Below are 12,675 nucleotides of genomic sequence, written 5' to 3'. Positions count from 1 at the left end.
CTAATCTATGGAAAGAAAAAGTTTACAATATCCTTGGTCAACTTATAGAACACCTCGGTGTCTCTGCTACCAATCTGTTCTCTAGAAAGAAAAGTCAAGCAAGAACAAAAATTTATCTTGATTTTTTTTTCTAGCTATTGTATTACTCGGAAAATGGAGAGAGACACATACTGCTAAGGGGGAATTGAATGAAAATTTTTATGCCTGGCTGATGTGAACCAAAATTCTCTCCTTGGCTGAAAACCTAGAGTGGGTCCTATGGCCACTCCCAAGGGTGCACCTAGGGCTGGCCAAACCCTGTAAGAGGGGGATTTTGGTCCCTTTAGCCCTAATTTAGTTGCTGATTTATTTTTAGAATTTTATTTTTAATTTGTTAAAGAGTTTCAGTCAGTCAAGGAAGTCCAGTGCAAGTTAAGTAAGAGTTTGGATAGGATTCCCAAGAGTCTTTATTTACAAGGAGAGTTCCTTAGTGTTCAAGTCTTCGGGGGAATCTCTTTGCAAGGAGAACCCATTAGGTCTTCTATTATTTATTTCAATGGTTGTAATTAATGTGGTGAGATCCTAATCTATGAAGGATCCCCACTTAGAGTTAAGGTTTTTTAGTATGCTATAAATAACCTATTCTTTCTTTTGTATTCCTGAAGTCTGATTATTGAATAAAATTGAGTTAATGATTGTGGCCTTGTTGAGTAATTAAGAGTTTTGTTCAAGCATCAGCATCTCTAACAGTAATTCCAGCATCTTCTTCCAATTTCCACCAGCCATCGTCCTCCACAGCAACCTCAAACAAGTACAGCAGCCCTTCCCCTTGCAGCCACCTCCCAACCCCATTGTACCCCTTCCCCAGCCCCTCCCCTGCCTGCGCAACCCTAAAAACCCACCCCTCCCTTGCTGCCGCATGCCTGGCAGAAGCCCTCCCAGTCCCGAATCCCCTACCCCAGCCCCCTGCGATTCTTCCTTGTCAATCCTCCCCTCCCACCCCCATGTTTTGGCTTGCGGCAGATCAGGAAAAAAAAAAAAAAAAAGAAGAAGAAGAAGAAGAGAAGAGAAAGAAAGAAAGAAAGAAAAGGAAAGAGCAAGGAAGAGAGTTCAAGATTGCTCAAGACCATTCAAGATTCAAACCATAGTCCTATGAAGAGTCATTCCTAAACCCCTCCAAACCCCAACCGCAGGTTTCATTTACCCTTCCCCTCTTCCCTAGTATTATGTTGGATATCCTGCTACCAAGTAAAGGATCCCATCTTGGGTTTGATCCCTAATGTTTTCCTTTTCCAAATTAGCCCATCCCATATAATTTTGGTAACCCATACCTGTAACCTCCACATTTGGGATCCATCCTTACTCAACAATATTATCCTTCCCGCCTAGATTTTACAATTATTTGCTGGTTCAAAAGAAGATCATCCTGGGAAAACCCTTAATTTTAGGGAATTGTTCCTAGAATCCTAGCCCTAAAATTGGGCTTATATCATTGGCATAAGAAGTCAATTGATGCAGAGAAGATACCATCCACACTAATGATGCCACAGTAATAAATTTCAAAACTGGGACTGAAATGTAGTGTGAAATTGGGGGGGGGGGGGGGGATGCAATGTTTTGAAGATATATGATAATCCAAAAAACAGGGAGAAAATGAAGAAGACGATCTGAAACAAACCAGGAAGTTTTTATTTTTAAAAGAATATTTTGCCAGACCTTACAAGACAGTCGTGAGGAAGAAGGGGGTTCCAATCAGTTGGCTGTCCCCGGGGATTTGTTTCCATATGTAGTTTCATGGGTTATATAGGGGGAAGGAAATAATCTGCTCATGTTTTTTCAGTTCAAAGGTTCTCCATGGCTGGAGACTGATTTTCTCTCTATAATTAATTGTTTTAAAGTGACTTAAGGAATTCCAAGCATTTACAGAAGGTCACAAATTGTAGAAGACTGATGGTCAGTTATCCAGGGGATAGGTCTATCAGGCCCTACCTTTTCTTCTGTGTTTTTCTGAAAGTACATGCCATGTGAATTTTGTTTCTCTTGGTTTTTCTCCTCAATGATTACATTCTTCTTTTCTTTGCATAAACCTAATCTTCGCCTCTTTGGTTTGAATATGAACAAATAAATGTTGTAGCATGTGAGTGTCGCACTCTGAAAGCTAATGACTTCCTATTGGTCGAGGGCTCACGTGCTGAATGCTTGGTTATGGGTTCAAGTCCTGGAAACGGGTAACACTGTATATCTGACCCTCCCAAGACATTGCTAAACTCCTTGTGCACTGGATACAACCTTTTTCATTTTCTTTTTTTAAATATATATAACTGAGGTCATGGTCTTAACTGTAATGACAGAACCTTGGCCTCCTTCAATGTCACAATGATAAGTAGAAGGCTATAAGAAAAGAAGTTCTTTGAAGTAAAAGATCACCATTATTTTCTAGCTAAGGAGAGATGTGATTTTGTGTAGTTTTAGCATAGGAGTTGAGACACTGTGACTTGTCTAACCTTTTTATCATTTATAATAGAATGAAGAGAAAGTAGGGTTAGAATGTATTGACCATACTAACCAACCTACTACCCCTACAGTCTGATACCCTATATTTCACCCTCAAGTAGGGGAACAGATAGCACATACACCCAACTTTCTACAAATAGGATGAAACATCTTGCTACCAAGTGCTTTTGTGAGGATATCTGCTAATTGCTCACTAGACTAAACAAAAGGAGTTCAAATAAGACTTTCCTGCAGCTCCTCCTTGATAAAGTATCAATTTGAGCACGTTTAGTGAGTGGTATGTAAATCTCTTGATCCAGGGTGTTGAGATTGAGATAGCTTGATGCCTCGTGTCCTCTTAGCTTAGTTGGTGAAATGTTATGCATGTTGATTACCATACTATTTATCCTGCCATTAACCTAAGGACTTCCAGTAACTCAAATGGAAACTATTCATTGTGGTGGTGATGTCCTCTAACCCATTTATGTACCCGTGCAGTACTTTAATTTAGAAACCCTTCCTGTTGTCTAATTGCAGAAATTTCCTGACTCCTTTTTTTTCTTCTCCTTTTTGTTACTTTTAGTTGCATTTTACTTCAATCTCTCCCCCACCCTTCCCTTGTGGTTGTTGTCAGAGTTTTTGAAATTTGTTTTTTCACAGGTTTTCCTTCTCCGCTCATGGGCTTCAGCCCGGGTTATGTCTGCTGACCAGCGTGCTCAGCTGCTCAAGTGTATAGTAGATGATGATCCTAACAAAAAGCTTTCATTCAACGAATGTGAAAAAATTGCTAAGGATCTTAATCTCACCTTTGAACAGGTTAGTATTCTGTTTAGTCTGCTTCATGAGTATGTATATATAATGAGCACTGTAGCAATAAAATACGGTTTTTTAATGCATCACGGTATTACCTGTGCTTAGGAGTTCTACCTGCAGGTGCTCTCTTGAACTAAGTTGGTGTAGTTCTTCCAGCTGGGGGCGGGTTCCAGTCCAGTGTTGGTTCTTCTTCTTCCGGCAAGTGGTTTAGTGTGGGTTTTTTCTTCTCCTTTATTATGGCCTCCATTACTCATTACAAGAACAGTTGGGGTGTTTACTTCCAGCTGTCGCCCATAATTGTCATGGCGCCTGGGCAAAATCAAGGAGTTTTGAGGTGTGATCAATTAAAGCAACACCAATTAGCAATAAGGCATTGCCTAGCCCACTGAGCTAGCACCAAAAAACAAAGTGCTAGTGATGTGTTTGAAAGCTTGGGTGATGCCTTGACAGGTTTGCCATAGTGTCTCCAAAATTGTCACGGTGACGAGGCTATGTGAGACGGTCTAGGCCAGTTTGCTTCGCCTCAGTCAAGGCGTTTTGAATGAAATTTTTAGTGTGCATTTATATATCATATCTTATATAATAAAAGAACGAACATTAGGCTACCATAAATAATGCAACGTGCCACAAACCACACAATAATTAACTAGCCCCTAAATACATTACAAGTATCATACTAACGTTAACTATTGAATTCAAGAATCAAGATATTATTAAAATGAGACTAAAGACATAGATGCATAAGCAAAATAACATACCTTCATTAGATGTCACTAACATCCACACCACCTGCAGTTCCACCTCCTCCCCCAGCACCAACACCTGCAGCTCCACCTCTTCACCAGCTTCACCAGGTCCTGCAGCTCCTCTACGACGTTGAGCTCTAGCCAACTCCATTTGATACAAGTTCTCAGCAATAGCTTCCTGCACCTCAAGAGTGACTTGGTGGCAGTTACGTATATCTGCATATACTCCAACCAAGTGTTGCTTGAACCTTATTTTACCTCCTTGGATGACTCTATTGCAGTAGTTACACATTGTCCTTTTTCTTCTTAGGGACTCTGTGTTGCCAAGCAATATCCATATCTGCCATTGTCTAGTATTAGGAAATAGGAAATAAAAAACTAGGACCTAGGAAGCAACCTATAAATTGAATTAGAAACCATTATATTCAATGCACCAATGAAACAATTAACAAGTATCATGAAAATAAAAGAAGTAGAAGAAGAAAATGAAACAAAATATGTAGCCAAATATCCAAATATAAAGTTTTAATTTCTAAATATAAGCAAACAACCTCACATATATCCAAAGTCTAAAGTCCAAATCTTCTATAACAAAATATCCATATCCAAATACAAAAGTAGAAATCATCTAACTATAATCATCATCAAATAAATCAATGGCAAGTGGGAGTTGTTTTCATAGTTGTTGTTGCTCCAAAGAACTACTTGTCCTAGGCCTTTGACTATAATCATCTAGAACATTCTCATCATCATTCACTTGTTGCTCTTCTTTCGTGTCTCCATCAGACTCTTAAGTCATGTTTCTCAATTTGGGTATCCTTGCCTTTGCAATGGTTGTAGCATAAATTAACTCCAGAGGAAGATGGTTGACCTCTCCTTGGTCTTTTCTGTGGTCCTCAAATCATGTGGAGGCCTCATTATTAGGCTGACTAACCATCCACTTACTGCTCTAGTCAGCCTCCATTTGGCCCTGTTCGGGGTGATCCTATGGATTCTTCCGAGATTGGTCTTGGATTTTGAGAAACTTTTCAGGCTCTTCCATTTGCGATTGGACTGGTAAACTAGTGTTCTGTGCCTTGATCCATCACCTTTGATAGGAGCACAATCTTCGGAGATGGACCTCCAAGTCCCGCTCTATAGACAGGATTTGGAATGCCATCTCTAGTTTGATGTATCTTCTAGGTTGTTAGCTTTGCCCCACCCCCTATTGATGATACCCCAAGGAACATGCTTATTGTTGTCTCCTGAGGCTTTAGTTCTTCTTTTCGGTCTCCTAATTAGAGACCTTATTCTCCTTTTCCAGTTTTAATATATTTATTTATTCATCCAAAAAACAAAGTAGTAGGGAATCATAATTTCTATTCTGTGCTCACCTTTCATTAAACCTTTCTTGAAGGTAGTGATTGTATTGAACAAAAACTAGATCATGCAACCGCTCATGTTCCAGTCTGTTCATCGTCTTGGTGTGAATCTGAATTCATGAGTAATTGAAGAGAATCCCAAGTCATTCTTTCAAAATGAAAACTTAAAAGTCACTTAATACTTACAAACTCAAATGTGCTCCAATTCCTTGCAGCCAAAGGAGGAACAACAAAGGCCTAGTATTCTAAAATGCCTTTAGTCTCCCATCGGTGGTGGTATAAATAATGAGAGGTGTTAGAAAACAAGCATTAAATGATCAAAACACCAGCTGAACTAGAACAAAGAAAAGAGAGAAGAAGAAGAAGAGAAGAGAGATGAAGAACAAGTAGAAGAGGCATGTGATTCTTGCTTAATTGTCTAGAATCACATAGCACTTTTATTTATAGCTTCTAATGAATCTAACACAACTTGAGAGACAAGTAATTGTCCTCTAGAAAAAGGAAACAAAATATTACAACTTTAGTAACTTCCTAACTCCTAAAATAGAAAGTTCTGAAGATAGAAACTACCATCAAAATAGAAACTATACTTTCTAAAAACTCCCAAAACTTATGTAGCAAGACTCCCACATTAAAAATAGAAAATATAATAAAAACAATAGCATAATACTGTTCACGTGAATAGTAACGTGAATAGTAACGTGAACACACTGTTCACGTGAACAGTAACGTGAACAATAAAACTACCAAATTTACATATACTTCAACACTCCCCCTCAAGCTGGAGTGTACACAAAGAAAACTTCAGCTTGCACAATAAGAATAAATTTGAAAAGTAGCACCAATCTTGAATCGTGTAGCAATGGCAGATGTCGATAAACACTGAGAAAACTTCACCCAGGAGATAATCAACACCGACTTAAAAAAAACTTTAATTCTTCATTGCAATAGAACCATCCAATATTGAGAACAATCGACAATGTTGAAGACGAACAAAGTCCACAAGTATAGCAGGATCAAAGACATTATCCACATAATGCCGGTAGTAGGGAGCAATTTCCACACTAAATCTTCAAAATTGTAACTTCAAAGTCCATATAAATGCTTCATAAGAAGGCAAGTAGTAGGTAGGCAAAAGGCATTATCCACGTAATGCCGGTAGTTGGGAGAAATATCCACGCTAAATCTTCAAGATTGCAACTCCAATGTCCATATAAATGCTTTACAAGAAGGCAAATAACATGTAAAGTATGGGTAGGTAAAAGGCAATATTGATTACTATGGACCAAGTTGGTAACGTAGTATGGGATGCTACGGACCAAGTAGGTAGGTAAAGGACAATATGAGTTACTGTGACCAAGTAGGTAAGGTAAAGGACAATTTGGGTTACTGGGAACCAAGTAGGTAAGGTAGTATGGGTAATTACAGATCAAGTAGGTAGGTAAAAGGGCAATATAGGTAAAGATAGGTAATGATATTGTTGTAGAATGCCATAAGTTGAGGGCAAAGATCTTCACTAATAATATCCATCAGCACATCTTGAGTAGATATAGAATAAGGTACCATTCTCCCCCTCACGTGTAGCATTACACGTGGACAATTAATAATGACTAGTGACAAGCATCTTAAAGTATGAGCACAAAAGAAACCCCAAAAAGGAAAAGTAGCAGCCATAGAGCAGTGTATTATTCACCAATAAAGCTGATCAAGCAGCAAAAAATTGTCTCACAGGACAAAGTCTTGTGCACCAAGGGGAAAAGAAAATTCTGGACCACCGCTAACCTTTAGGCAGGAGCAAATTAGATCAGGTGAAAATTACTGAACCAGCTTGGAATCTCAAAATTGCAGTAGTCGCTACAACAATCCACTCAGAAGAAGTGCAATAACAGTAGTTGCAGTAGCAGATAATATCAGATCTTGGACCATAGCAACAAACTTCTGCTAGATGTGAAATTCTAACAGATCTTGATATGAAGGAAAAGTAGTTCTTTAGGTCTTTGTAGAAGTATTAGATAAAAAGAAGGCTAAACTTGATTCTGAAATAAACAACGGAAGAAGTAGTAAAGCAAGAAGGTAGCAGCATAATTTTTCAGAAGAGAGAAATTCAATGAAACAGAGGTACTAGTATACGACTTGCAACTAAACTTATAGCACAAACAATGGAAGACAATACTTAGGTCTTGCAATCCGAATTATGGGCATATCTTTGCAAGAATCAAGAGGAATCCCAAGACATCAGTATAGTGCAGATTGAACTTCAGATTTGCACACAAAAAAAGGGTAGTAGTAGCCTCAATTGAATCAAATAGGTAGACATATCCCCAGAAAGCTTAGGGCCTTTTTGTAGTATTAATACATAGATACTTGGTGCTTCAAAAGTTAAAGAAGAAAGACAGCCATGCACAATTACTGCAGCGAAGGTTGGGGCTGCCCTAGATAAGAAAAAGGAAAAAAAAGAAGAAAAAAAAAACTTGGGCAGCCAAGAGAGAGAAAACAGTCCCTAAGTTGATTAAACTTGCTTTGATACCATGTTAGAAAACAAGCATTAAATAATCAAAACACCAGCTGAACTAGAACAAAGAAAAGAGAGAAGAAGAAGAAGAGAAGAGAGATGAAGAACAAGTAGAAGAGGCATGTGATTCTTGCTTAATTGTCTAGAATCACAGAGCACTTTTATTTATAGCTTCTAATGAATCTAACACAACTTGAGAGACAAGTAATTGTCCTCTAGAAAAAGGAAACAAAATATTACAACTTTAGTAACTTCCTAACTCCTAAAATAGAAAGTTCTGAAAATAGAAACTACCACCAAAATAGAAACTATACTTTCTAAAAACTCCCAAAACTTATGTAGCAAGACTCCCACATTAAAAATAGAAAATATAATAAAAACAATAGCATAATATTGTTCACGTGAACAGTAAAACTACCAAATTTACATATACTTCAACAAGAGGGTTACGGGTTAATTTGACTAGGAAAGGTACCTAAAGCCATAACAAATCTAGATGTTAGAAACCAACTATGAAATATGAATTCTACACCTTAACAGACCGGGAGTGGTTAGAATTATAACAACCCAGAAGAAGACAAAAACAACATCTTTAGGCACAAGTGAAACACCTACTAAAGGATTGATGTACCCAAAGGGTCTAATATTGAAAGACAATGCAAACGATGATCTTCACTATTAATCTTGAATGATGGTACAAGGAATTGGTAAAACTTGGGGACTCTCTCAACCCAAGGTGGGGACTCACTCAACCCTAGAGGATTCACTCAACTGTTTAACACAAGTGAGCACAAGAAAAAGTTATCTTCCAAGTAATAACCTTCCTCCATGATGGGATTACACACACATATATATAGAGAATGAAGATTAGAAGGGGGGAGAGAGAGAGTGGGACGAGAAGAGGGATGGGGGATGAACGGTCAAGAGCATTCTTGACGATTTGGGGCTTAGGCTTCATCATCCTCCCCCGCTTGAGAAGAACTCGTCCTCGAGTTTGAGTTGCCATAGTACGGGTAGATATCTGAGATGTTAAAAATAGGACTAATATTTATGCCTTTGGGTAGCTCAATATGGTAGGCATTAGGTCCCATTTTCTTAAGGATGCGACAAGGACCAATCTTCTTTTGCTTGAGTTTGTTATACGTACCACTTGGAAATCTCTCTTTATGCAAATATACCATCACCAAGTCATCCTCTTCAAATTCCACATGTCGTTGATGAATATCGGCATCTTCTTTGTATCAATCATTGGCTCTTTGGAGTTGGGCTCGAAGCCTCGAACTTGCTCTTGAATTTCATGAATATGATTTGCAAACTCTTCCGCTTCTAAATTTCTCTTATTAGGATTCGGAATTGGAACACGATTTACAATGTGACTCGGGCTTCTCCGTACACTATCTCGAAGGGACATTTTTGAGTGGATCGACACTTCAAACTATTGTAGGCATACTCCACTTGCAGTAGAATCAAGTCTCCTTGACGAGGATGGTCACCTACAAGACAACAAAGCAAATCACCAAGTGGCCTAGTCACCACCTCGGTTTGACCTTCGGTTTGTGGATGATAAACACTTGAAAATTGTAGTTTAGTGTCCATAAGTTTCCACAAGGTAATCCAAAAGTGGCTACTGAGTGTCACGATCCTAGGTAATTGTTCTAGGAATACCATGTAGCCTCACTATTTCTTTGAAAAATAGTCTCACCACATTTGAGGCATCAGTGGTATTGTTGCAAGGAATGAAATGAGACATTTTTGAAAACCTGTCTGCCACCATGAAAATAGAATCAAAACCTCTTTGAGTTCTTGGGAGTCCTACAATAAAATCCATGCCCAAATCTTCCCAAGGGTGTTTCGGTATAGGTAATGGTTGATAATGGGCCCATGATATTAAGCCTTTCCTTTGGCCATTTGGCAAACCATACATTGCTTAACATATCTTTCCACATCATACTTTAATTTGGTAAAAATTAATGGTCTCTAACCAATGTTAAGGTTTTATCTCTCCCAAAATGGCCTCCTAAATCAAACTCTTAGAGACCCATTCGATGGACAAAGTTGATTTCCCTTAAACAAGGAACCCTCAAGAATGTTAAAATTATCATTTCTATTATTTTCACATTCTTCCCAAATTTTTGCAAAATATGGGATAATTTTTATTACTTTCTGGTAAAATATCAAATCCAATTATTTCATAAAACAATGTCTTAAGAAGACAATGTTTATGATTAAGAGCATTAGTAACTTTATTCTTTATACTAGATTTATGATGAATTATGAAATTAAATTTTTGAATGTATGAGACCCATTTTTCTTGCCGTGAATTCAATTTCTTTTGAGAATTCAAGAACTTTAGAGCCTCATGGTCTGTATACAAGACAAACTTTTTGTGAATCAAATAATGATGCCAAAATTGCAAAGCTTGCACAATGATATAAAATTCAAGGTCATAAGTAGAGTAGTGTCTTCTGGCGTCATTAAGTTTTCCACTAAAATAAGCTTATGGGGTGACCCTTTTGGCTTAAGATGGCTCCAATGCCTATATCAACTTCAAGTACTTCATCAGAGTTAGGCGAAGCGAGAATTGAAGCCTCGGTTAATGTTTGCTTGATTAGTTCAAAACATTTATTTGCATCTTTGGGTCCACATAAAAGATTTAGACTTGAGGCAATCAGTTACCAGAGCAATAATGGTACTAAAATTTTCCACAAACCGTTGGTAGAAATGTAGCCAAACATGGAAGCTCCTCACTTCAGTTAAGGATCGAGGAATTGGCGAATTTATAATTGCCTTGATCTTTGCTTCATCTGCTTTAACCCCTTGTGAGGTGATTATAAACCTTTTAAAAAAAACACTTTTGTCTACAAAAGAACATATATTGAGGTTTAAATATAATTTCTCTTTTCATAAAACCTCAAAAACTTAACGCACATGACTAATATGTTCATCCCAAGAAGAACTAAATATGAGAATATCATTAAAAAAAACAATCAATTTTTTTTCAATAAAAGGTCTAAGCACTTGATTCATCAATCTCATAAAGGTACTTGGTGCATTGGATAAGCCCAATGGCATTACAAGCCATTTATAAAGTCCTTCCCGTGTCTTGAAAGCGGTTTTTCATTTGTCACCCGGTTGGATGTGAATTTGGTAATAACCATTTTTAAGATTTTAATTTAGAAAATATTTTTGCACCATGCAACATATCAAGCATGTTGTCTAAGCGGGATATGAGAAATCTATACTTAATCGTAATTTTATTTATTGCTCTACTATCAACACACATCCTCTAAGATCCGTCTTTTTTTGGAGTAAGGAGAGCGGAAACGGCACTTGGGCTTAAACTTTATTGAATAAATCCCTTTTTTAATAACTCTTCAACTTGCCTTTGTAACTCGGCATGCTCGGTTGGACTTATCCTATAATGTGGTAAATTTGGTAAGGTGGCACCTCACACCAAATCAATTTGGTGTTGGATGTTACGCATTGGAGGCAACTTGTCTAGAATGTCTATTTTCTTATCTATTTCTCATGTTTGTCGTCCAACAAGAACATATGCCATAGAATTATTTTCTTTGGAAGCCTATTTAATGAGTTTCAAAGATAAAAAATTTTGTTTTTCATCTTTTGAGGTACCACGAGGAGGAACATTTTTCAATGGAGTCAACAAATATTTCTTACTATTCAAGACAGATGAATATGTATTCTTTTCCCCATTATGATTAACTTTCCTATTAAATTGCCAAGGTTTACCAAGTAAAATATGAGAAGTATCTATAGGTAATACATCACACCAAATTTTATCAAAGTAAGTGCCAATAGGGGATTTTATTAAACCAAGAGATGCGATAATGGTTGGGATGTTTAAACACTTTTCTCTAATGGAGACTTCAACTCCCCTTTTAAGCCAAGAGATGCGATAAGGGTTGTGATGTTTATCACAAGACAAATTTAATTTTTCAACCATTTCTTTAGAAACCATATTTTCACAACTTTCGAATCAATTAATATTAGAATTTCTTTCCATAAGTGGTGCAATAAGTGTGAAAAAAATTGTTTCTTAGCCGTTGGTCATCTTCGAAACACTTAGATGCGGTCAAAACACGCCTAATGACAAGGCTTTCGACCTCACTATCGGGATCACAATACTCTTGAGGGATGACATCTTTTTGGTCATTTTCATAGGTAATTTCATCACCATCATTCTCAATCAAATTGATTCAGTTTTTTTTTTTTTTCCTTTCTTTTTAGTAGGACAAGAAAATGAAAAATGGCCCACATCCACACATAGATAACACACATTAGAATTTTTCATACCCTTATTTTAGTTTGGTTATGGGCTTTGGTTTTTCGTCACTTCTAAGCCTTGAATAGTCTTTTGCAATAATTTATCTCTCATAATAGTATTGGAAGTCCTCCCAAACTGCCTAGAAAAATTTCTCTTCAATTTTTCGTCAGCTTTGATGGCTAATTGGTGAGTTTTATCAAGGGTGTTCAAATGGTATAAAGTAATCTCATTTTGAATAGAAAGCTTTAGACCACTAACATATCTAGCCACCAATTGGTCATCATTTTCTTGTAAATAAAGACGAAATAAATGTTTAAAAAATTATTCGGGGTAATCATTCGCACTTTTATCATTTCCTTGTTGAAGATGGTGAAAGTTTTTATATAAAGTTTGAGAGAAATCAAGAGGGAGAAATTTTCCGTCTAATCTTTCTTTCATATCCTCCAAATCGAGTTTACCGTCAAAGTCGTTTACGTTTACTTATGC

General features: G+C 37.2%; 1 protein-coding gene across 1 annotated transcript in view; it reads left to right on the top strand.

The window, feature by feature from the left end:
* LOC149000477 (B-block binding subunit of TFIIIC) overlaps nucleotides 1–12,675 on the top strand; it is a 75,831-nt gene that overhangs the window by 18,422 nt on the left and 44,734 nt on the right. The window contains exon 11 of the mRNA XM_089139322.1: nucleotides 3,133–3,288. Within this exon, the coding sequence (XP_088995448.1) occupies nucleotides 3,133–3,288 (156 nt within the window). The remainder of the gene's footprint in view (nucleotides 1–3,132; nucleotides 3,289–12,675) is intronic.

The sequence above is a fragment of the Hakea prostrata genome, chromosome 11 (genome assembly GCF_041222555.1).
Source record: "Hakea prostrata isolate BN-2017 chromosome 11, UWA_Hpros_2, whole genome shotgun sequence".
In the NCBI taxonomy this organism is placed as follows: Eukaryota; Viridiplantae; Streptophyta; class Magnoliopsida; order Proteales; family Proteaceae; genus Hakea; species Hakea prostrata.
This window is presented reverse-complemented; position numbering and strand designations above follow the sequence as displayed.